Source organism: Thalassophryne amazonica, chromosome 10 (assembly GCF_902500255.1).
Source record: "Thalassophryne amazonica chromosome 10, fThaAma1.1, whole genome shotgun sequence".
Classification (NCBI taxonomy): Eukaryota; Metazoa; Chordata; class Actinopteri; order Batrachoidiformes; family Batrachoididae; genus Thalassophryne; species Thalassophryne amazonica.
Window position 1 is genome coordinate 88,599,906 of NC_047112.1, and position 23,384 is coordinate 88,623,289.

General features: G+C 45.5%; 1 protein-coding gene and 1 long non-coding RNA gene across 2 annotated transcripts; one reads left to right on the forward strand and one right to left on the reverse strand.

Moving 5' to 3' along the window:
• The first annotated feature begins 463 nt into the window (after nucleotides 1-463).
• On the forward strand, nucleotides 464-12,753 carry LOC117519141. Its single transcript, XR_004563186.1, has 3 exons — nucleotides 464-546; nucleotides 2,519-2,523; nucleotides 12,744-12,753. It is a non-coding gene; the product is annotated as an uncharacterized LOC117519141 (long non-coding RNA).
• On the reverse strand, nucleotides 11,440-22,800 carry bsnd (barttin CLCNK type accessory subunit beta). The gene is made up of 3 exons (XM_034180448.1): nucleotides 22,553-22,800; nucleotides 13,063-13,139; nucleotides 11,440-12,216 (listed from the first exon to the last, which is right to left on the reverse strand). Exons 1-3 carry the CDS (start codon nucleotides 22,727-22,729, stop codon nucleotides 12,135-12,137), a joined length of 336 nt encoding a protein of 111 aa, XP_034036339.1. The 5' UTR covers nucleotides 22,730-22,800; the 3' UTR covers nucleotides 11,440-12,134.
• Between the last annotated feature and the right edge of the window lie 584 nt (nucleotides 22,801-23,384).

The window sequence follows — 23,384 nt, forward strand, 5'->3', positions numbered from 1 at the left end:
GTATGACAGAGACTTGAACTCCCTGTGGTGTTTCATTGTCAGACACGCAACTGCAGTTCCCTCTTCAGGTTCCAGGGGCCACTCTGAGCAAGATGTCGGAGTCCTCCTGTATTGTGGCGGACAAGAGGTAACTTCATCACCTGAGAAAAACATCATCAAACTTTATTCTGTGCTTCAGAAGCAAAAATCTAACCTGCAATCTCTGACATGAATAGTACCAAAGTGATGCAATGTACTGCAAAAAGGTCTTTTTTTTTTAGAAACAAATATGCATTTTCTCTTTGTGAGTTACACAAACTAAAGGCCCACTACGATAGATGGACGAAGAATTAAAAGTCAAAAAGTCACAAATGGCTGAGAAAAGGTGGACGAAAGATCCTGTACCTTTCCCATCACTGAAAAGCCTGTGAATCAAGTGCAAAAAAAGGAACAAAACAAAACCAAAAATAATAAAAGAAAAACAAAGCGAACGTCAACCTCGACGCTTTAAAGAAAATCAAAACAATATATTCACGATAACGTGACCGAAATTGTGTATAAAACCAAGTGCAGACAGCCTTGTCCTCACTTCTGCAGTAGTTGCAGGTGCGGAATTATGTTTGTCTTCACAAGTTTTGTTTGTCTTCACATTCTGAGTTCTTGCGGCATGTCGATACCTTGTTGTACACTTTATCTGTGCGACCTTGTCCTGACAAGTACCTTTGACGAGTCCATGGCATCAGCCGTGGGGAACTGTCTGTGTCAGATGAAAGCTACTCCCAAAGACACACACATGCAGACACACGTAGGCCAGCCACAAACGGTTGAAATGTGCGTAAACAGTTAAAGTAGTTGATAAAACATTCTGAACGCTATTGTTTCTGTATGAAAATGTTTTTCATCACAAAATTGAATGATTAATTAGCAATATGTTTCGTTCAGCTCGTGGAAGCTTTAGTTATAGATTTGTTCAGATATCGTCATCCGTTAACCTTCGTTCAATACGGTGGACTTGGGAGGTTGAATGAAGTTGGATCCTAAGTCAAATGAAATGCTAACATTGCAAAAACTAAGCAAATTATAAGAAACCATCAAAAACTAAAGCAAAATGACATTCCGGACGAATTGAGGTTGTCTGCGGTATTTGTTCTAATTTTTCAATAGTTTAAAAATTCTGACGACGCGCCAGCTGGAGGAACAAAGCTGAATGAAGGTTAAAGGATGCCTCCAAAGGTAAACGAAAGTCCAGATTTCTTGTTTTATTTGGGCTTTGTTGTTCATTGTTAGTGCCTTGTGTCCGTGGCTTAATGTAAATCAATGTCAATCCCCCTACTTTTATTGTGTACTAGGAGTCCCCCAAGGATCTATTTTGGGGCCCATTTTATTTTCATTATTCATTAATGACCTACCAAATGTTTGTCAGGATGTGCACATACAACTTTATGCTGATGACGCGGTGATCTACACAAGTGCAAGATCATCTGAGGCAGCAGCTCAAACTCTTACATCAGCCTTAAAGTATATTTTAAATTTGCTTAATGGATCGTGTCTGAAATTATACAGAAAACTGTCTGTATGTATTTTTCAAAAAAGGCTTCCAATATTGAGCGCTCCAGTGTGTACATTGGAGATGATGAACTGCAGTTGGTTAAAGAATTCAAATATTTGGGAGTGTTGCTGGACTCGACACTCTCCTTTAAAATCATGTTAAAATGATAACTAAAATAATCAAATACAATGTGTTTAACTTAAGCCAAATAAGGAGGTCAATGACAGATCAAGTGGCAATGATATTCTTGCACGGTAAGATCTTTTCTCATGTAGGTTACTGCATAACCAGCTGGTCTCTAACCGGTGTGACAATTCTAAAACCAATTGAAAGGCTTTATAAGAGAGCACTGAAAATTTTAGATAAAATAGCATTTCCGTATCATGATTGTAAGATTTTAACAAAGTATAACCTATTTAGTATTGAAAATTTTATAAAATTTAAAAATGCTTGTCTAATATATAAAACTTTACATGGGTTGGCTCCTCCACCTCTTGCAAATTATATTAAATATAGAACAATTGGTCCGAGGGTCACCAGGGCTATGAGTAGAGGGGACTGTGAAGAATCTGTGAGAAAAACAGCTTTTGCACAAAATGTTCTGTCCTACAAAGGCGGTGTCCAATGGAATGCTTTGCCAACTACAGTGAGAGAGGCCCCAAGCTTTAAAGCTTTCAAAAGTCACTTAAAGGAGTGGCTCAGATCAAATAAAAATGTGAGCATTATGAACTCAGTTGTAGAAACTAAGAAGAATCTTAGGGAATGTGCAATGCACTACAGCACTTTATAATTTATTGTTCTTAAAGCTATTGTTTTAAAATATATAAATGTATGAAATTAAACTTGCAATTTTAATTATCTTATTCCAATTGAATTGTACATGTAGTAGGTTTTTTAAAAAACTGTGCCCTCCTTTGACTGAGTTTACGTAAGATAACTGTTCATGCTCAGATCACATCAGTGTCCTCTTGTTTCCTGTCTCTTGTCCAGTCTGTGTCTTGTTGTTGTAGTAGTTAGTGACTCCTATGTAATGTAATCTGTTGTTGTATTGTAAGCTCCTGTGATGTTTGTGTTTTTACTGTAAATTGTTTGTTAATTTTTATAGTCTGTCACGGACTACAGATGGAAATTAGCCCATGGCTATAATCTGACATATTTACACTTTATGTGTTCATCAATGTGTTGTCCCTTTTAAATAAATGAAATGAAATGAAATGTGAGAAAAGTGATTTCACCTTCAGGCTGCATTTGGAATTGCTGATGGTTGACTCAAAGTGCACATCATGGGCAACATCCATGTTGGGGAAAGTGTAGTGACACGGACCCACAACAGGGGGCGCAAATGAACGGTCAATAGATGAGCCAAAAGGTAACAATTTAATGTTGTGAATGTGCACAACGATTATACAGACAATCACAGAATCTGATAACAGTCAATACACAAAGGTGACGTGTGGGCAGGCTCGAGGATAGAAGACGTCTGTCCTGAGAAGAGCCGGAACCACACGACTTCCACCGCCACGGTGAATACTGGAGTCGCCAAGTCCCGAATTCCCAGGTGATCACCGTCCCCGACTGTCGGATCTGGTACTGCTGGCGAGGAGCACAAACAGTGAGATGTGGGTGTGCATACCCAGTAACAAAACAGTCAGAAGGTGGAAAGTCACCTCCACCTCTAATCACACACTCGTGCAGCTCCTGTTAAACCACTTATCTGGATTGGGTGTGAAGCGTAGCTGTCGCTGTTCACACCAAACGCCAATCCCGCAGATAAGGCACACCATAGGAAAACGGCTGCAAAAGAAGTTCAGACTATTACACAAGGTTTTGTTCAGCAGAGAAAATTACCTTCACAGGTAGATGATATGTCGGCAGCGAGGTGGAGATGACGTCCGGCTTTTATGGAGTGGATTGATGAAGTGGAGATGGGTGATAGCTGTCATGAGTTGATGAGTGACAGCTGTCAACCCCGGCTGTGTCTATGGCGGCAGCGCCCTCTCGTGCCTGAAGCCCGCACTTCAGGCAGGGCGCCCTCTGGTGGTGGGCCAGCAGTACCTCCTCTTCTGGCGGCCCACACAACAGGACCCCCCCCCCTCAACGGGCGCCTCCTGGCGCCCGACCAGACTTGTTCGGGTGACGGTGGTATAAGTCGGCCAGGAGGACCGGGTCCAGGATGAAGCTCCTGTTCACCCAGGAGCGTTCCTCCGGTCCATACTCCTCCCAGTCCACCAAATACTGAAACCCCCGGCCCTTACGACGGACGTCCAGAAGCCTGCGCACTGTCCATGCAGGCTCCCCGTCGATGATCCGGGCAGGAGGCGGCGCCGGTCCAGGAGTGCAGAGGGTGGAGGTGTGGTATGGCTTGACACGGGAGACATGAAAGACCGGGTGGATCCGCAGTGAAGCTGAAGCTACCAGCTTCACTGCGGCCAGACTGAGGACTTTGAGGATCTGGAATGGTCCAATGTAACGTTCCTTCAGCTTAGGGGAGTCCACTTGTAAGGGGATGTCCTTCGTTGATAGCCATACCTCCTGCCCGGGCAGGTAAGCAGGGGCCGGGGAACGCCGGCGGTCTGCATGGGCCTTAGCCCTCGTCCGGGCCTTCAACAAGGCAGAGCGGGCGGTACGCCACACCCGTCGGCATCTTCGCAGGTGGGCCTGGACCGAGGGCACACCGACCTCTCCCTCCACCACGGGGAACAGTGGGGGCTGATACCCCAGACACACTTCGAACGGGGAGAGCCCGGTGGCAGAGGACACCTGGCTGTTATGGTCGTACTCAATCCAGGCCAGATGGTCACTCCAGGCCGACGGGTGCGTGGACGTGACGCAGCAGAGAGCCTGTTCAAGTTCTTGGTTGGCCTGCTCTGCCTGTCCGTTCGTCTGAGGATGATACCCGGACAAGAGGCTCACGCTGGCCCCCAGTTCCCTGCAGAAACTCCTCCACACCTGTGAGGAGAACTGAGGACCACGGTCCGAGACGATGTCCGCTGGTATCCCATGCAGACGCACGACGTGGCGGACCAGGAGGTCTGCTGTCTCCTGGGCCGTTGGGAGCTTCGGGAGGGCCACGAAGTGGGCCGCCATGGAGAATCGGTCCACTATCGTGAAGATGGTCGTCATGCCCTGGGACGGTGGGAGACCCGTGACAAAGTCCAGGCCAATGTGGGACCAGGGGCGACGAGGCACCGGTAGAGGCTGCAGAAGTCCTTGTGTCTTCGTGTGGTCTGCCTTGCCCCTGGCACAGGTGGTACAGGCCTGGACATACTCCCGGACGTCGGCCTCCATAGACACCCACCAGAAGCGCTGCCGGACAACTGCCACGGTCCTTCTCATCCCCGGATGACAGGAGAGCTTGGAACCGTGACAGAAGTCCAAGACTGCAGCTCTAACCTCTGGTGGGACGTATAAACGGTTCTTTGGACCGGTTCCTGGGTCCGGGCTCCGTGCCAGGGCCTCCCGGACGGTCTTCTCCATGTCCCAGGTGAGGGTGGCCACGATAGTGGACTCAGGAATGATGGACTCCGGTGGATCCGACAGCTCCGTCTTGACTTCATCTTCGTGTACCCGGGACAAGGCATCCGATCTCTGGTTCTTGGTCCCGGGGCGATAGGTGATATGGAAGTCAAAACGTCCGAAGAACAGTGACCAGCGGGCTTGCCTGTGGTTCAGCTGCTTGGCGGTCCTGATATACTCCAGGTTCCGATGGTCAGTGAAAACCGTGAACGGCACAGACGCTCCCTCCAACAGGTGTCTCCACTCCTCAAGAGCCTCTTTCACCGCAAGGAGTTCTCGATTGCCGACGTCATAGTTCCATTCAGCTGGGGTCAACCTGCGAGAAAAGTAGGCACACGGGTGAAGAACCTTATCGGTCTCTCCGCTCTGGGATAGCACGGCTCCTATCCCTGAGTCAGAGGCGTCCACTTCAACCACAAACTGGCGGCTAGGGTCGGGCTGCACCAGAACTGGTGCAGACGAGAACCGGCGTTTCAACTCCTTGAACGCGGCTTCGCACCGATCCGACCAGGTGAAGGGGACTTTTGGAGAGGTCAGGGCTGTCAGGGGGCTAACTACCTGACTGTAGCCCTTAATGAACCTCCTGTAGAAATTTGCAAAGCCGAGGAACTGTTGCAGCTTCCTACGGCTTGTTGGTTGGGGCCAATCTCTCACCGCCGCAACCTTGGCCGGATCAGGGGCGACGGAGTTGGAGGAGATGATGAACCCCAGGAAGGACAAAGAGGTGCGGTGAAACTCGACTTCTCGCCCTTCACAAACAGCCGGTTCTCCAACAACCGCTGCAGGACCTGACGTACATGCTGGACATGAGTCTCAGGGTCCGGGGAAAAGATGAGTATGTCATCCAGATATACGAAGACGAATCAGTGCAGGAAGTCCCGCAAGACGTCGTTTACCAATGCTTGGAACATCGCAGGGGCGTTAGTGAGGCCGAACAGCATGACCAGGTACTCAAAATGACCTAATGGGGTGTTGAATGCCGTCTTCCATTCGTCTCCCTTCTGGATCCGAACCAGGTGGTACGCATTTCTAAGGTCCAGTTTGGTGAAAATTTGGGCTCCATGCAGGGGCGTGAACACTGAATCCAACAGGGGTGAAGGGTATCGATTACGAACCGTTATGTCGTTCAGCCCCCTGTAATCAATGCATGGACGGAGTCCGCCATCTTTCTTGCCCACAAAAAAGAAACCTGCACCCATCGGGGAGGTGGAATTCCGGATCAGCCCGGCAGCTAATGAGTCCTGGATGTAGGTCTCCATTGATTCGTGCTCAGGACGTGAGAGATTGTACAGCCTGCTGGACGGGAACTCAACGGCCGGGACCAAATCAATGGCACAATCGTACGGACGGTGCGGGGGAAGGGTGAGCGCCAGATCCTTGCTGAAGACGTCAGCACGATCGTGGTACTCAACCGGCACCGCCGTCAGATTGGGAGGGACTTTAACCTCTTCATTAGCATTTACACCGGGAGGAACCGAGGATCCTAAACAATTCCAGTGGCAGGTTTCGCTCCACTGAGCCACAACCCCAGATGGCCAATCAATCCAGAGATTGTGTTTAATCATCCATGGGAAGCCCAAAATCACGCGGGAGGTAGAAGGAGTTACAAAAAACTCAATCTCCTCCCGGTGATTCCCAGACACTACCAGGGTTACAGGTAGTGTCTTGTGTGTGATAAAAGGGAGAAGAGTGCCATCTAGTGCTCGCACCTTCACTGGCGAAGAAAGCGCCACCAGAGGGAGCCCTACCTCCCTTGCCCATCTGCTATCCAGCAGATTCCCTTCTGACCCCGTGTCCACCAGTGCTGGGGCTTGAAGGGTTAAATCCCCACTCAGGATTGTAACTGGGAGTCGTGTTGAAAGATGTGTATGACCCACGTGAATGTTCTGACCCCCCCTCAGCCCAGTCTCTAAGGGCGGGCATTTGTGTTTTGACCGTTTGAGGCAGCCTCTCTGCTGATGCTCACTCGAGCCGCAGACAAAGCATTCCCTGCGGACCAGCCTCCTCTGTCTGAATGTGGCCCTGCTTGTGTCCCTAGCATCGTCAGCAGGGGGAGCTGTAGCCACACGGAGCGCTGTGGCTGTGGAGCGTGGGGAAGACGGCTCCCTTTCGGACCCGGGAGGAAGAGGGATGGCTTGTGGCTGACCACGCCCTTCGCCTCGCTCTCGCCGGCATTCTTCTAACCGATTGTCCAATCGTATAACCAAATCGATAAGCTCAGCCAAATCCCGCGGTTCCTCCTTAGCCACCAGGTGCTCCTTCAGGACCGACGACAGTCCGTTTATGAAGGCGGCGCGGAGTGCAGTCATATTCCAGCCGGATCTCGCAGCCGTGATGCTGAAGTCGACTGCATATTCGGCTGTGCTCTGGCGCCCCTGTCTCATTGACAGCAGCATGGTAGACGCGGTTTCGCCTCTGTTAGGGTGATCAAAAACAGTTCTGAGCTCCCTCACAAACCCAGTATAAGAGGCAAGGAGCCGTGAACTTTGTTCCCAAAGCGCTGTAGCCCAAGTGCATGCCTCACTACGAAGCAAATTAATCACGTAAGCCACCTTACTGGCGTCAGACGCATACATCACGGGACGCTGTGCAAAGACGAGTGAACACTGCATAAGAAAGTCCGCGCACGTCTCCACACAACCTCCGTACGGCTCTGGGGGGCTTATGTATGCTTGATGGTGGGGGGGGGGGGTCATTGAATGACCAATGGAATGTTTGTATTCGGCACCGGGTCGGCAGGAGGAGGAGCTGCAGCCACGCCCTGAGCGCGCGCTTCCACCTGCGTGGTGAGAGCCTCCATCCTGCAATGAAGGATGATGTTTTGCTCGGTCATCAGGTCCATCCGAGCGGTAAAGGCGGTGAGGATGTGCTGCAACTCACCAATCAGGCCTCCAGCTGACGCCTGTGCACCCTGCTCTTCCATTGGCTGTCCAACAGATGGTTGACTCCCCTCGGGATCCATGACGATGGCTGAGATATCCTGTTGGGGAAAGTGTAGTGACACGGACCCACAACAGGGGGCGCAAATGAACGGTCAATAGATGAGCCAAAAGGTAACAATTTAATGTTGTGAATGTGCACAACGATTATACAATCACAGAATCTGATAACAGTCAATACACAAAGGTGACGTGTGGGCAGGCTCGAGGATAGAAGACGTCTGTCCTGAGAAGAGCCGGAACCACACGACTTCCACCACCACAGAACCCGGTGAATACTGGAGCTGCCAAGTCCCGAATTCCCAGGTGATCACCGTCCCCGACTGTCGGATCTGGTACTGCTGGCGAGGAGCACAAACAGTGAGATGTGGGTGTGTGCATACCCAGTAACAAAACAGTCAGAAGGTGGAAAGTCACCTCCACCTCTAATCACACACTCGTGCAGCTCCTGTTAAACCACTTATCTGGATTGGGTGTGAAGCGTAGCCGTCGCTGTTCACACCAAACGCCAATCCCGCAGATAAGGCACACCACAGGAAAATGGCTGCAAAAGAAGTTCAGACTATTACACAAGGTTTTGTTCAGCAGAGAAAATTACCTTCACAGGTAGATGATATCTCGGCAGCGAGGTGGAGATGATGTCCGGCTTTTATGGAATGGATTGATGAAGTGGAGATGGGTGACAGCTGTCATGAGTTGATGAGTGACAGCTGTCAACCCCGGCTGTGTCCATGGCGGCAGCGCCCTCTCGTGCCTGAAGCCCGCACTTCAGGCAGGGCGCCCTCTGGTGGTGGGCCAGCAGTACCTCCTCTTCTGGCGGCCCACACAACAATCCACATCTTTACATGTTTGACACAGATTTGTGCAAATTAATTGTTATTCAGTGACACCGTAACACAGTCAGGTTCATAAGTGAATGTAAATTTTTACTTTACTTCTAGGAACAACAACAATGGAGATAAAATGCAACAATTAAGATGTTCTTGTAGTGCTGACTTTTATTGAAGAATTACAGCGATTTATATACACAATCCCTCCATTTCCAGAGAATATAAGTAATTGGACAAATGAAATATGAGGGTTGTTAATACAAATAATCACTTTTACAGCCACAGTTCTTTAGAAAAGGCAGGTTTACAACAATCATTAAGAAATACAAATGGCATAGTAAATCTGTTTATTTAATGTTACTTAAACTCTAATATCAACCTAAATTGGTTCTTGAGTCTGTTGTGAATGGAGATTTTTCACTTTTTTATGAACATGGAGTTCAGCAGACTATGTTTGGTCTTTGTTTTGGCCCACCATGGCAAGTTAATAAAGTAGGCCACTGTGAAGAAGATTAAAGAACAGTGTTTTATTATTTTTTATTTTTATTTTAGGTTTTGAATGTTAAATTCCTACAACCCCAATTCCAATGAAGTTGGGACGTTGTGTAAAATTTAAATAAAAACAGAATACAATGATTTGCAAATCCTCTTCCACCTATATTCAATTGAATACACCACAAAGACAATATATTTAATGTTCAAGCTGCTAAACGTTGTCCGTTGTCCGTGATATAATCAGAAGATTCAGAAAACCAACACTGAATATCCGTGACCTTTGATCCCTCAGGCGGCACTCCATTAAAAATCGACATCATTGTGTAAAGGATCTTACCGCATGGGCTCAGGAACACTTCAGAAAACCATTATCAGTTAACACAGTTTGTCACTACATCTACAAGTGCAAGTTAAAACTCTACCATGCAAAACGAAAGTCATACATCAACTACATCCAGAAACGCCTCTGCCTTCTCTGGGCCTGAGCTCATCTGAAATGGACAGACGCAAAGTGGAAAAGTGTGCTGTGGTCTGATGAGTCCACATTTCAAATTGTTTTTGGAAATCATGGATGTCGTGTCCTCCAGACAAAAGAGGAAAAAGACCATCCAGATTGTTACCAGCACAAAGTTCAAAAGCCAGCATCTGTGATGGTACGTATGGGGGTGTTTTAGTGCCCATGGCATGGGAAACTTACACATCTGTGTTGGCACCATCAATACTGAAAGGTACAGCCAGGTTTTGGAGCAACACATGCTGCCATCCAAACAACGTCTTTTTCAGGGACGTCCCTGCTTATTTCAGCAAGACAATACCAAGCCACATTCTGTATGTGTTACAACAGCGTGACTTCATAGTAAAAGAGTGCGGGTACTAGACTGTCCTGCTTGCAGTCCAGACCTGTCGCCCATTGAAAATCTGTGGTGCATTGTGAAGTGCAAAATACGACAATGGAGACCCCGGACTGTTGAACAACTGAAATCGTACATCAAGAAGAATGGGAAAGAACTGAACCTACAAAGCTTCAACAGTCAGTGTCCTCAGTTCCCTCTTATTGAGTGTTGTTAGAAGGAAAAGTGATGTAACACAGTGGTAAACATACCACTGTCCCAGCTTTTTTGAAACATGTTGCAGGCATCCATTTCAAAATGAGCAAATATTTACACAAAAACAATAAAGTTTATCAGTTTGAACATTAAATATCTTGTCTTTGTGGTGTATTCAATTGAATATAGGTTGAAGAGGATTTGCAAATCATTGTATTCTGTTTTTATTTACATTTTACACAACATCCCAACTTCATTGGAATTGGGGTTGTATAAAATATGTTACATTTAATTGTAAGGCACTTATCTGTATAATCCACACAACATTATGATGTATTTTTGGCTTGAGGCCCTTCATCCGAATGCATTAATGGCCCTTCAAATAAAATAATTTGAGCACCTGATGTGTAAACTGAGGTTTCATCAAGAGTTCAAACCACACAATCTGAGACCCACATTATAATCACTATGCCATTGTTGGGCTTAGCGGAAGCATGGCTCAAATGGTGTAAGACACAAATGCAAACTCTCACATACTGATGGTGGATTATTGTTCACCCTTTTATGGTGGAGACCAGTGGCAAAGACAAAATCAAGGTCAAAAACAAGGCAGGGTCAAAATACAAGCAGGCAGCCGAGCAAGGCAAAACAGGAATCTGGATAAAGGGTGGAACATGAATGGAAATTCAGCAAACTGGCAGAGAGAAAGCAAACACAAAGGGCTTAAAGAGAACAGGTGGTGATTAGGAAATGAGACACTAGTGTGAGGGAGGAATCAGGAAGGGGGGTGGCAAACAGAAGGGACAAGACACACCCATACCAAACCCTGAACACCAGACAAGAGCGTGCAGTAAGACAAAAGCAAAGTGAACAGGACCCAAAGTGAACCTAAAACCACAGTGATCTAAACAAAATACCAAAACCACAGATAAACAAAACCCAAGTCCTAATAAATAAGAAATAAAATAAAGAAGACCCAACACCAAGGATAGAGGAATTAAACCGGGAAACAAATGTAGGAACTGAAAAGGAATCAACAAGAAAATAAAGGCTAAGACAAAACTAGAATGGAACTCACGTGGCAAAAGAATAATAGATGGTACAACTAATGATTACACAATGGAGAAAAACAAAGGTTGGACAGAAACTACAAAAGAACTAGACACAGGGCTAAAGTATGATAAACGGAAAATGATAAACAGAAACAAAACCAGTGACTACAATATAACAAACAGAAAATCAAAGACAGTGGATCAAAGAGGCAAGGCATAGATACAAACATGAGACAAAATCATAACAAGAGCCCAGAACAGGCATCATGACAGCTGTGGCACCACCAGACCCACAAATGTGATTATAGATTTAAGAAACAAAAGAGGGAGCTGTCAAATAATATGCATCTATGTAACCCAATAATATTCCACTACTTTTGACAGTCATGTGACATTTGGTAGAAACAGCATCACATTCTTGTGAAGTGTCCTTAATGCCCTATTGGATAGTGGTTACGTTCTTCTTTGCAACCGGATGGGCGTGTCATACATAGTGCAGACCAGTTCAATGGGTGTAGTATCTCACAATTTAAGTCAGATATGGACTTGTGTTACATATGTCACAGAACTGCAAAACAAGCCATTTCAGTCCAAAATTTTGCATATGACAGGAAATTTTCTACAGTCACAGTCATACATTTGTGGAACTTTTGGAATGTTTAACATGAAACCTCAGCTATATATCTCCTCACTATCCTGCATATGGCTTTGCTCTCTTCCTCTCTCCTTCAGACCAACTGCAGTGTGGGACAGCTATGACACCGGTTGGTTATCTTTTCACCATAGAATGTTGCCAGACCCTCAGTGTCCCTAAAAAAAAGAAAAGAAAAAGGGAGTAAATAAGTGAGCCAGGTGGAGAAGGGCTGTTCCATTTGTAGTATTTTAGTTTTCCCTCAACCTGTCAGTATATTTAATCATTTATATCATTACAGACATTGACATTGGCAGCATGGTGGCTTCACAACAAGAAGGTCATGGTATTGCTTCCCGCCATAGTCCTTTCTGTGTGGAGTTTGCATGTTCTCCGTGTGCTTGCATAGGTTCCCTCTCGGAGCTCCGGCTTCCTCCCACTTCCAAAGGCATGCTGGTTTGGTGATTTGATGACTCTTAAATTGGCCGTAGGCATGTGAGAATGTGCTTGTTTGTCTGTATGTGGCCCTGCGATAGACTGGCGTCATGTCCAGGATGTACCCGGCCTCACGCCCTATGACTGCTGGAACAGGCTCCAGCCACTCCGTGACACTTGATTGGAGTAAGCCAGTAGAAAATGGATGAAAAACATTGAAGTGCACTCTGCTGACTGTCTCTTTAACCACCGGCCACAACACCAGCCAGAGCTGCAGCGCTTTAATCAATATTTACAGGACCTAATGGCAGAGGAGTTACAGTCTGTGTTCATGTTTTTCAAACCGGTTTAACTCAACCTTTTTCCTCCTTCACTAATCTCCATTTCCTTCTTAATCTCTTCATTGTTGCTCCATTACATTATCATTCATTTTCCTGTAAAGATAATAACATTAACATGTACACAGTGTCAGTGCAGGGCCAAGCTACCCAGTGACATCACACTGCTGCTGCTGTCTCCACATCCACCCACCAGAAGACAGCCCCACGGTGTCCTCAGACAGACTACAGACACTAACGAGTGGGTTTTACCTTTTAGGCTGTGCTTCAGCTGATGTGCACATCTGCTCCTTTTGACTTTTGTCCTGGAGCTCACCAGCCAGCGTGATCTAACACACACACACACACAGTTCATGATTGCACCCAGTGATGCGTGGCGCCAGTCACAGTCAGGTCCAAATATATTTAGATGTTTTAACAGTCAAGCATGCTACACACCAGACATTGACTAAGATGTGATATTAAAGCGTCAGCTTTAATATGAAAGTGTTTACATCCAAATCAGGTGAAAACAATATCAGAATCACAGCAGTTTGTATTGTATCGGTGTATTTGTATTTGAGAGCTGGCAGGGTGGTGGCAAGGCGGTGCGCGTTGCGAGTCATTTTGACTGGTTTTAGCTGCATTGAAAGCAACAATAATAGACAAAAAAAATGACACTTTTGTTGTAATATCAAAGTTCTTTTTTGCATTTTTCTGTCTAAGTTAAGAAAATAAATAATGCTGAAAAGTTTAAAAACACATTAATATTAGATGGGCATAGCATTTGCTCTCCTCTTCAAAAATGACACACTGTACCTTTAATCCAGTAAGACAGGCAGAGTTTTTTCTGTCATGTTGACAATTTAGGTTTTTTTTTTTTCAACATTTTTGAGTGGGATTGCATACTTTTTAAAAACAATATAACCCCTAATTGTCTTGTTTGAACAAGAGCTAAATCTGGACTGTGTTGTGTGGGCCGCTGAAGAGGAGGTACTGCTGGCCCACCACCAGATGGCGCCCGGCCATACTGGCACCTTTTGGCCTCCAGAGGGCGCACTGGCCTTTTGGTACCACCAGGAGGCGCACCTTAAGGTTGTCATCAGCTGCACTTCATCACTCATCATTGCACCCATAAAAGCCTGGTAGAGACATCATAACTCTGCCAAGTTATCAGCTTAACCGACAGGTAAATGGTAAATGGACTGCATTTATATGGCGCTTTTCCATCTGCATCAGACACTCAAAGCCCTTTACAATAATGCCTCACATTCACCCCGATGTCAGGGTGCTGCCATACAAGGTGCTCACTACACACCGGTAGCAATAGGGGATTAAAGACCTTGCCCAAGGGCCCTTAGTGATTTTCCAGTCCGGCTGGGATTTGAACCCAGGATCTTCTGGTCTCCAAACCAACTCAGCCTCTTTGTGCCGTACGCACATTCATTGCTATTGAAGTCTCTTTGCAGTTGTGACCTTATACTTGCAGCTTGTAGCTGGATTTTTGGAAGTTTGGATTAGCTGGCGTTCTCCACGCCTCACTTCTCGTTTCTAAGTATAACCTTTGACACTGCACGTTCTCAAGTTCCTCTGCACTCTGGGAATTATTGGATTTTTCCCTCAAGAGGAAACTGTGTTTTGCTGACTGTTTGCTGGGTGTACACACACCCACCTAATCTGTTTTTGCTCCTGCCAGCAGTACCGGTCCGACAGCCTTGAGAGGTGGCCACCTGGGGTACCAGGGCTTGGCGGTTCTGGTGTGTTGCAGACCTCCGGCTGGCGGTGGAACTACGTGGGTCCCGGCTCTTCTCTGGACAGGCATCTCCTATCCTCGGTCCTGCCCACGTGTCACTTTTGTGCTAATTGGACTTTGCCCTTTTGGACCTTTATTGCACTGTTTGCATAATAAATTGTGATTTATTGGTGAACCTATTGACCGCTCATTTATGCCCCCTTACGTGGGTCTGTTTCATTCACTTTCCCAACAGACTGATTTGATTGTCAAATCAGAATCAATTTATTGCCAAGTAAGTTCTCACATACAAGTCATTTGATCTGGGGTCATTGGTGCATAAACAACAATAATAAAAAGAAAACGGAAAAAATAATTCTGTAAGAAGAAACAGGAAGAAGTAATGAAGAAAATCTGCTCTTTTAATGATGAAACCCTGGATGAAAAACTTTCTGAATCAGATTTCACACTTTAGTGTTTCACTGAGGTGGTAAAATTGCTTCACTGCTTTTTTACAGCGTGTAGCATCCGTTCGTCACGTTTTCCTCCTCCCTCCCTCTCTCTCTCCTCCCTCTCTCGCTGGTGATGCAGGCAGGAGCTCTTTTTATTGGAAGACATTGACAGTTTTTTCTCTCTTTTTTGACTGTGAGACGCTGTGCTCTCTTACTCTCTGAGCTGCAGTGCTGTTCTGCATTTTAGAAAACTACCTGAGCGCAGGGCACAGTATAACGGCGCTGTCATAACACTATGATGGCGTAACGCCGTTGTTCCATTGTCTGGGGAGAACCTTGTATGGTGATAGTGTAGTCTGTGTGACAGGAAGGGAAATACCCTAAATGATCTACAGATTTATGCTAGGCAAATCTAATGCCAATTACTACTTCTGATACTATATGTTCCCACCACCTGAGTCTGAAAAGCATAAAAAAATTCACTTTTGCCACCTTTGGCCCATGTAGACCTTTGTAAACATAAGCTGCAACTGAGACATCTTACACACATTAGGACAAAATCATTGAGTTCAGCTGGAACAACTGCCCATCTTAGTAAGGTTCTTAGTCTTGGTTTCATTAATCTAAGGTCATTGTCCTAAAAATCATTGCTGATAAATGGCCTAATTTTGGAACATTGTTTAAGGCCCCTTCACACGACGTTGGGCAAAAGATGCAGAAACCAGAAGAAAATCTGCAAACCAAAAACGAAATGGGGAACCACACAACCTGCTGTTGGGAGGGACACACAGTCAGACAGGACAGCATGCACGATACTGTCACTGCAGTATCGTGCATGCTCGTGTTCGCACGCATGTACACAGTGCAAGCACATGGAAAGTTGCGCACACAGCAGTGGAGCAAAATATTTAAAAAACACCACAATTTATAATACTTAATTCCTTAGACTCCGCCTAGATGTACACCAGGAAGTAATGAAATGATGTGGATTAATGTTCACCCTTTTATGTTTTACATGAATTATCTGATGCACCCCTTTCATGAAGACATCATCCGGGCTCCCATCTCTTGAGGAGTCGGCTCCCATCTCATGAACGCATCAGCTGGCATGATGTGTCCAACGCGCAGTGATTCACTGGTGACTGCGTTGCAAATGTGACATGTCTTTTAATGAGTACAAAGTGGGGAAATCCCGCAGTGACACACGCCTCGTGGTGATGTTCTGCATGGCACAATATTCACCAGCGCTGCAGTGCTCTGACGCGGTGATCAGCTGAAGCAATATGTGCTTTCATTTATTTCCACGTGAGGACAGCAAGCCGACGTCCACGCGTCATGGCAAATTTATGCCAAGTCATTTCCTACAAACCAGTCCAGGTGTTCCTTAGCTGTGACTTGCAAGCACAGATATCTGAACAGCTGCAGGTTGCAGGGACATGCCCACCTTTGTCTGCGGACCTAGTCAACTCACAGAAAACAGGCTCACTCTCTGTACCTTTATAGCGTGATTTTCATTTTATGTATGTATTATTATTTGTTTGTCCTCCTGCATCTGCCTGATGTCTGTTTGTAATGTAACACCTTGTGCGCACAGTCAAGTGCAGCTGACAGTCAGCAGTCAGCTGACAGGCGCTGTGTGTCCACAGCAAAGTGTATGAGAAATGCGATCACAAATTAATGAGTTCACGCTTTCACCCTTATTAGTTTTATGTAATCTACACTCTTTCTGTCTGTCATGTAAACTACAATTTACATGGTGGAAGTGACATCAGCCTGCATGGCCGGCTTCACACCATGCCGCGGGCTCAGACGATGGCCAGTCCTTATGTGATCGTGTTGGCATTTAATTATCAGCATGTGATGAGAATGTGAGTGCCCCCACCTGTGCATTGCATGTTCAACAGCTGAGTTGCAGTACACAGTGGTCAGCTGTTCCAGCAGTGCACTGTGCTGGACAGTGACCAGACTCTGGGACCCTCAGCCACAGCTGACAATGTTGTATTCATGGTGTGTGTGTGTGGGGGGGGGTTCGGCACAGTCATGCCCATGTGTGTTACTAGGTGACGCCACACTCATGTTGCACTTAGACAAATTTCACAGACAGCTCGAATGTGGTCGCCTGCTCTCTACTCTCATACCAGGAGCGCGAATAGCCTCGCCTTTTCTAAGTGTCCAGCAAGAGGTGTTGGATGTTCGTGTGCGACACCAGGAATTTGGCCGACACCTGCTGAGAGGGGGATTGAATGAGCACACACAGGGCACTTGCTGTCTTTCGGCCGCTGGTGTCTGCGAATGGTTGTGGCGACAGCTGTACGAGGCATTTGAGGCGACTCCGATTTTTCACATGGCATTCCGTTTTAATCGTGTTATGTGTGAAGGGGCCCTTAGACATAATTGGCTTATGTGAAACCTGGTTGAAACCTATTCTCCTCCTGCCTGGTTTGATGAGAACAACCAAGTCCCTCCAACAACTCATCGATCAAAAGTGAAAATCTTTCCTTGACCTCCAGAAAGATCTGATCTCACAAAAGAAAACGTCTCAACTCCAGCAATGCGACTCTGCAAAACAAAACTCACAAGCTCAGTGGTAGATCAACAAGGCTGCTGAAATCCAAGCCCTTGTCGACAGAAATGACAACAAAGGCTTTTTGAACACCACCAAAACCATCTACAGGCCGTCCTGTCAAGGACAAGCATTTCTTCAAAACAAGGATGGCCTGAACCTGCTGAAGACCAAAGGTGACATCAGTGTTCAAAGGAAAGAATGCTTCAAAAACCTCTTGAACATCAACCCAGTCGCTGAGGAGGAGGAAGTGCTCAGTCATCTACCAAGACAAGACCTTATTGAAAAACTCAGCTGAACCCCAATTCTTTAAAAAACTGTTCTCCATTAAAGGCATTAAAAACAAAAAAGCACTCAGGGAAGACAACATTCCTGGTGAGGTCTTTAAAGAATGAGATTGCTTCTTTAAGCAATGATCCACATGGGAGTGGAAGTCTTTGAAAAAATGCATCCAAACAACACGAAAGATAGCAAAGAGGAAGGAGAGAGCAACATCCTGACTGGCAAAAGCTTCCCGCAGCAACCATGTGTAGCATCTGTCAATAACAGCTTTTGCATGACTAGTTAGTCACAACAACCAATAATTTTGTCTTGGGGGAAACAGCAGTGACTCTTGGGATTTTCTGAATCACAAAAAAAAAAAACCCACTTGCTGCATCCTTTCAGTTTCAGGAGAAAGAAGGCTGCATTCATCAGCCACATTCCATAGAGCCTTAAAATGAGACAGCCTGGTCACGCCACCATGGCACATGTGGTCAAAGGATGCGACCCTTGAATTGAGCCATAGCCTCTCTGGGCCACTGCGAGTGAAATACGTTCATTTTGTGGCCTGGTTAACTCTGTTGCAAGTTCTCCTTTGAAAGACCAGAGAAATCCTAAGTGACTGAATTCATTCTATGTTTTGATTATTGTGTTGCTGGTGAAACCTTGGGTCTTAATATCCAATCTGTATTCCAGATATTCTGCTATTAGTAAAACTTTGTGTTACTGAGTACTTTCTCAATTTGGATATTCTGTTGCTGGTGTAAACTTGAGATATCGAGATCGTTCTCTGTTGTGATAATCGTGTTGCCATGTGAAGGACAATTATTAATGATAACTCTGGTTTTTGATCCCTGCCTGGCTTTTAGTTAGTATTCTGTGTTCCCTCCCTCAGGCTAGATATGTTTGGTAATATTTACAATATTTAATATAGGTCTGCATACTGTCTATTCCGATCCTTCACATTGCTGCTGTTGCTGAACATATTGATGAAACAATATAACTTGTTGTCCATCCTGGTCCTTTGCACTTGGGTCCTTGACTGGAACCATGACAGGCTTGTGCTTCTGGCTGAAATTTTCATGGTAGAGGGACATTTTTCACAAACAGACATACAGTTATGGGATTTTAGGTATGCTACATGTGGAAAATCAGATTTTGCCCAAAATGACTACTTTAAAACGTGACTTATTATTATTAATATGCATATGTTGCTGACATGAACGAGCAAAACTCATCATCTCACATAGTAAGCTTCTGGAGAGCCTCCCCCAGGACCACCCCCAACTACAGCCCTTTTAGGCCCCCGTCATTTTAAGCATTTTTCTTTATTTGCTTCTCACGTGCCTCGAAGGTCCTCATCATTTCATTTAGGTCCTTCAGACTTTTTTCAGTAAATGTTATGGGGAGCATTAGCATGGCTAAAAAAAAAAACGTCATTTACACACTAAATAGTCACTGAATCTTACAGAGAATGGACATACCACAGCAAAAACATCTTACTGAAAAACAGGTTAATCTCCTGTGCTGTTGGTCCAGGAAGTGTTACACTTCCGGTTTCAGTGTCGACTTTCCACTGAATTTCCATGAGATCTCCTCTATTCATGCGAGACCTCCTCTTCTTTTTTTTTTTAATTGAGACAAGCAACAAGTTACACAAAAACCTTACAGAGGATGAACATACCACAGCAAAAACAACATAATGAAAATAGGTTAATCTCCTGTACTGTTGGTCCTGGAAGTGTTCAACATTTAACATTTCCTGTTTCACTGTGGATTCAAAATTTGGCATTTCCGGTTTCAGTGTCAACTTTTCCACTGAATTCCTGTGAGATCTCCTCTATTGTCATTCCAGGAAGTATTGATCCAGGATGCATTGATCTAGGAAGTGTTCAACATTTGACATTTCCTGTTTCACTGTGGATTCAAAATTTGGCATTTCCTGTTTTGGCCTCCCTGTACCATATAATACTACTACTACTACTACTACTACTACTACTACTACTAATAATAATAATAATAATGATAATTAATAACTGATTTCTTTAAGGGTGTACGCCAACATGCACACATTTGCATGTTACTGCTGCAAATAAGTATTTCTACACCTGCCAATCAGCAAAAATTCTGGCCCTCAAAGACCTGTTACTCCGCTTCTAAAAAGTCCACCTCCACTCCACTTATTATTCCAAATTAGAAGCACCTATTTGAGGTCGTTAGCTGCATAAAGACACCTGTCCACCCTACACAATCAGTAAGACTCCAACTACTAACATGGCTAAGACCAAAGAGCTGTCCAAAGACACCAGAGACAAAACTGTAGACGTCCACGAGGCTGGAAAGGGCTACGGGGCAAGTGCCAAGCAGCTTGGTGAAAAAGATCAACTGTTGGAGCAATTATTAGAAAATGGAAGAAGCTAAACATGACTGTCAATCTCCTTCGGACTGGGGCTCCATGCAAGATCCAACCTCGTGGCGTATCAATGATCCTAAGAAAGGTGAGGATTCAGCCCAGAACTGCACGCGAGGAGCTGGTCAATGACCTGAAGAGAGCTGGTACCACTGTTTCCAAGGTTACTGTGGGTAATACACTAAGACGTCATGGGTTAAAATCATGTTGTGTGGGCCGCCAGAAGAGGAGGTACTGCTGGCCCACCACCAGAGGGCGCCCTGCCTGAAGTGCGGGCTTCAGGCGCGAGAGGGCGCTGCCGCCTTACAGGAACAGCCGAGGTGACAGCTGTCACTCATCAACTATGACAGCTGTCACCAATCATCTGCATCTCACCCTGGATAAAAGCAGGATGACACCTCCACCACGTCGCCGAGATATCGACTTCTTTGAGAGGTAACTTTCTCTGCCTGCATTGATTGATTCCAAGAGCTATTGTGTTGCAGCTGTCTAACCAGAGGACCGGCGTGGGTCGCGACTGTTTCGTCCTACTTCCCGTCAGATAAGTGGTTAAACAGACGCTGCGCGAGTGTGTGTTAGAGGTGGAGGTGGAATTCCCACCGTTATTGTTACGGGGTGTATACACACCCACACTTGACTGTCTTTGTTCTCCGCCAGCAGTACCAGATCCGACACACTGAGACGGTGGCCACCTGGGGACTTCGGGACTTGGTGGCTCCAGTATCCTTCGGGTTCGGTGGCGGTGGAAATCGTGTGGTTCCGGTTCATCTCCAGATGGGCGTCTCCTATCGTCGAGCCTGCCCACACGACACCTTCATTCATTGACTTGTATCTATTCTATAATCTGCTGTGTGTGGTTGTGACATTCACAACAGTAAAGTGTTCTAATTTAGCTCCCTCTATTGTCCGTTCATTTACGCCCCCTGTTGTGGGTCCGTGTCACTACACTTTCCCAACAAATCATGCATGGCACAGAAGGTTAAGTTTGCCCATGACCATTTGGATGATCCAAAGGAGTCATGGGGGAAAGTTATGTGGTCAGATGAGACCAAAATAGAACTTTTTGGTCTTAGTTCCACTCGCCATGTTTGGAGGAAGAAGAATGCTGAGTACCATCCCAAAAACACCGTCCCTACTGTGAAGCATGGAGGTGGAAGCATCATGCTTTGGGATGTTTTTCTGCACATGGGACAAGATGACTGCACTGTATTAAGGAGAGGATGACCAAGGTCATGTATTGCGAGATTTTGGGGAACAACGTCCTTCCCTCAGTTAGAGCATTGAAGATGGGTCGTGATGGGTCTTCCAACATGACAATGACCTGAAGCACACAGCCAGGATAACCAAGGAGTGGCTCCGTAAGAAGCATATCAAGGTTCTGGAGTGGCCTAGCCAGTCTCCAGACCTAAACCCAATAGAAAATCTTTGGAGGGAGCTCAAACTCCGTGTTTCTCAGTGACAGCCCAGTAACTTGGCTGATCTAGAGAAGATCTGTGTGGAGGAATGGGCCAAAATCCCTGCTGCAGTGTGTGCAAACCTGGTGAAAAACTACAGGAAACGTTTGACCTCTGTAGTTGCAAACAAAGGCTACTGTACCAAATATTATATATATTATATATATTAAATATTAGCATTGATTTTCACAGGTGTTGAAATACTTATTTGCAGCAGTAACATACAAATAAATTATTAAAAAATCATACATTGTGATTTCTGGATTTTTTTTTTTTTTTTTAGATTATGTCTCTCACAGTGGACATGCATCTAAGATGAAAATTTCAGACCCCTCCATGATTTGTAAGTGGGAGAACTTGCAAAATCGCTGGGTGTTCAAATACTTATTTTCCTCACTGTATTTCATATTTCACATTTTAAGCACATTAAAAGTGCTTAAAATGTTTGCATATTAGTATATACCATTTAGTCAACTCACTGAATATTTCTGGTGAGGTATTTCCTTGTTCTTGTTCTTGGTTTGGCCATCCCTTTAATAAAAGGTTTTTCTTCTATCATCACTCCACCCTCCACCCATTGGAGGTAAAAAAAAAAAAAAAGCATTTCAAAGCTAACCAGTCTGCTCTTCCTTGTTAAGAATGAACCAAATTGTTGATTTGGCAACATGTCATATTTTTGCAATCTGTCTAACAAACTTGTTTAGGTTTTTATTTGTTTCATGAGTGATATTTATTGAGAATTCAGCCCATTTTTATTTAAAGCCTCTCAAATTAAAGCAGACATTTTGAACATTGATGTTCAAAACCATCTGCTGTTAGAGAGAAAAAAAACAATACCTTTTTCAGTGTCCAAATATTTATAGGCTTGATTATATCATTTTCCACGTCTACCTTGGGATAGCACTGGCAGAGGCTCCACACAGTCCCAACAGCCACCATGACGACACCCAGAACGCACATTGTGACATAGATGTGTGGCTGGTCTTGCGTCATGATGAAGAGGCCGAGCACTGACACACACATCCCCGCCACTATCAGCCCATAGCGATAGGGTTTGCCTTCTGCCATCCCTGCAGCCACGGCTGGCTTTAGTGGAGCTCCTGCATGTGCAGCCTGCAGAGGAGAAGTGGTGTTGTATGTGGCAGGCAGCTGAAGGTGAAGTTGGACCAAACCCACTCAGGGTTCCACTCTGCTGCTTATTACAGCCTGCAGACAGCCTGCTCAGCGCTGGTGTAAAATTCCAGGTACCGTACGTGTGCACCTGCTAGGTCACCTTGCCTCAGGCAGCTGGCAGAAAGTAAATGCGTAGCTCGGGCTTGAGACCTTTCTATCAGCAGGTGAACAGCCAGGATTTTATGACTGGGAGGTCTGGGGGTGGAAGGGGCTGCCACCTGTGATGAACAGATGATCACGATGTCCAGACATTATACAGTAAAGCTCCTCCCATAGCTGGCATATTTTACATTCTGTAGCCAGGATGCAAAGATCAATCAGGTACCCCCCCCCCCCCCCCCCCATGGCTACAACAGTTGGCCCCAGTAACAAAAAGAACTCCAACAAAGATAAATCGGGTAAATCAGAGGTCACCAGGGTGTTTCAGTAGATGAAGATCATTCAGGTAGCAATAAACTGAAGGAACAAAATGTCTGGGCAACCCAAAGTAATTGTGACTGGAGGACCTATCTTTGTGCCTGGGACAGTGGTGGAATCGAACACCAGACTG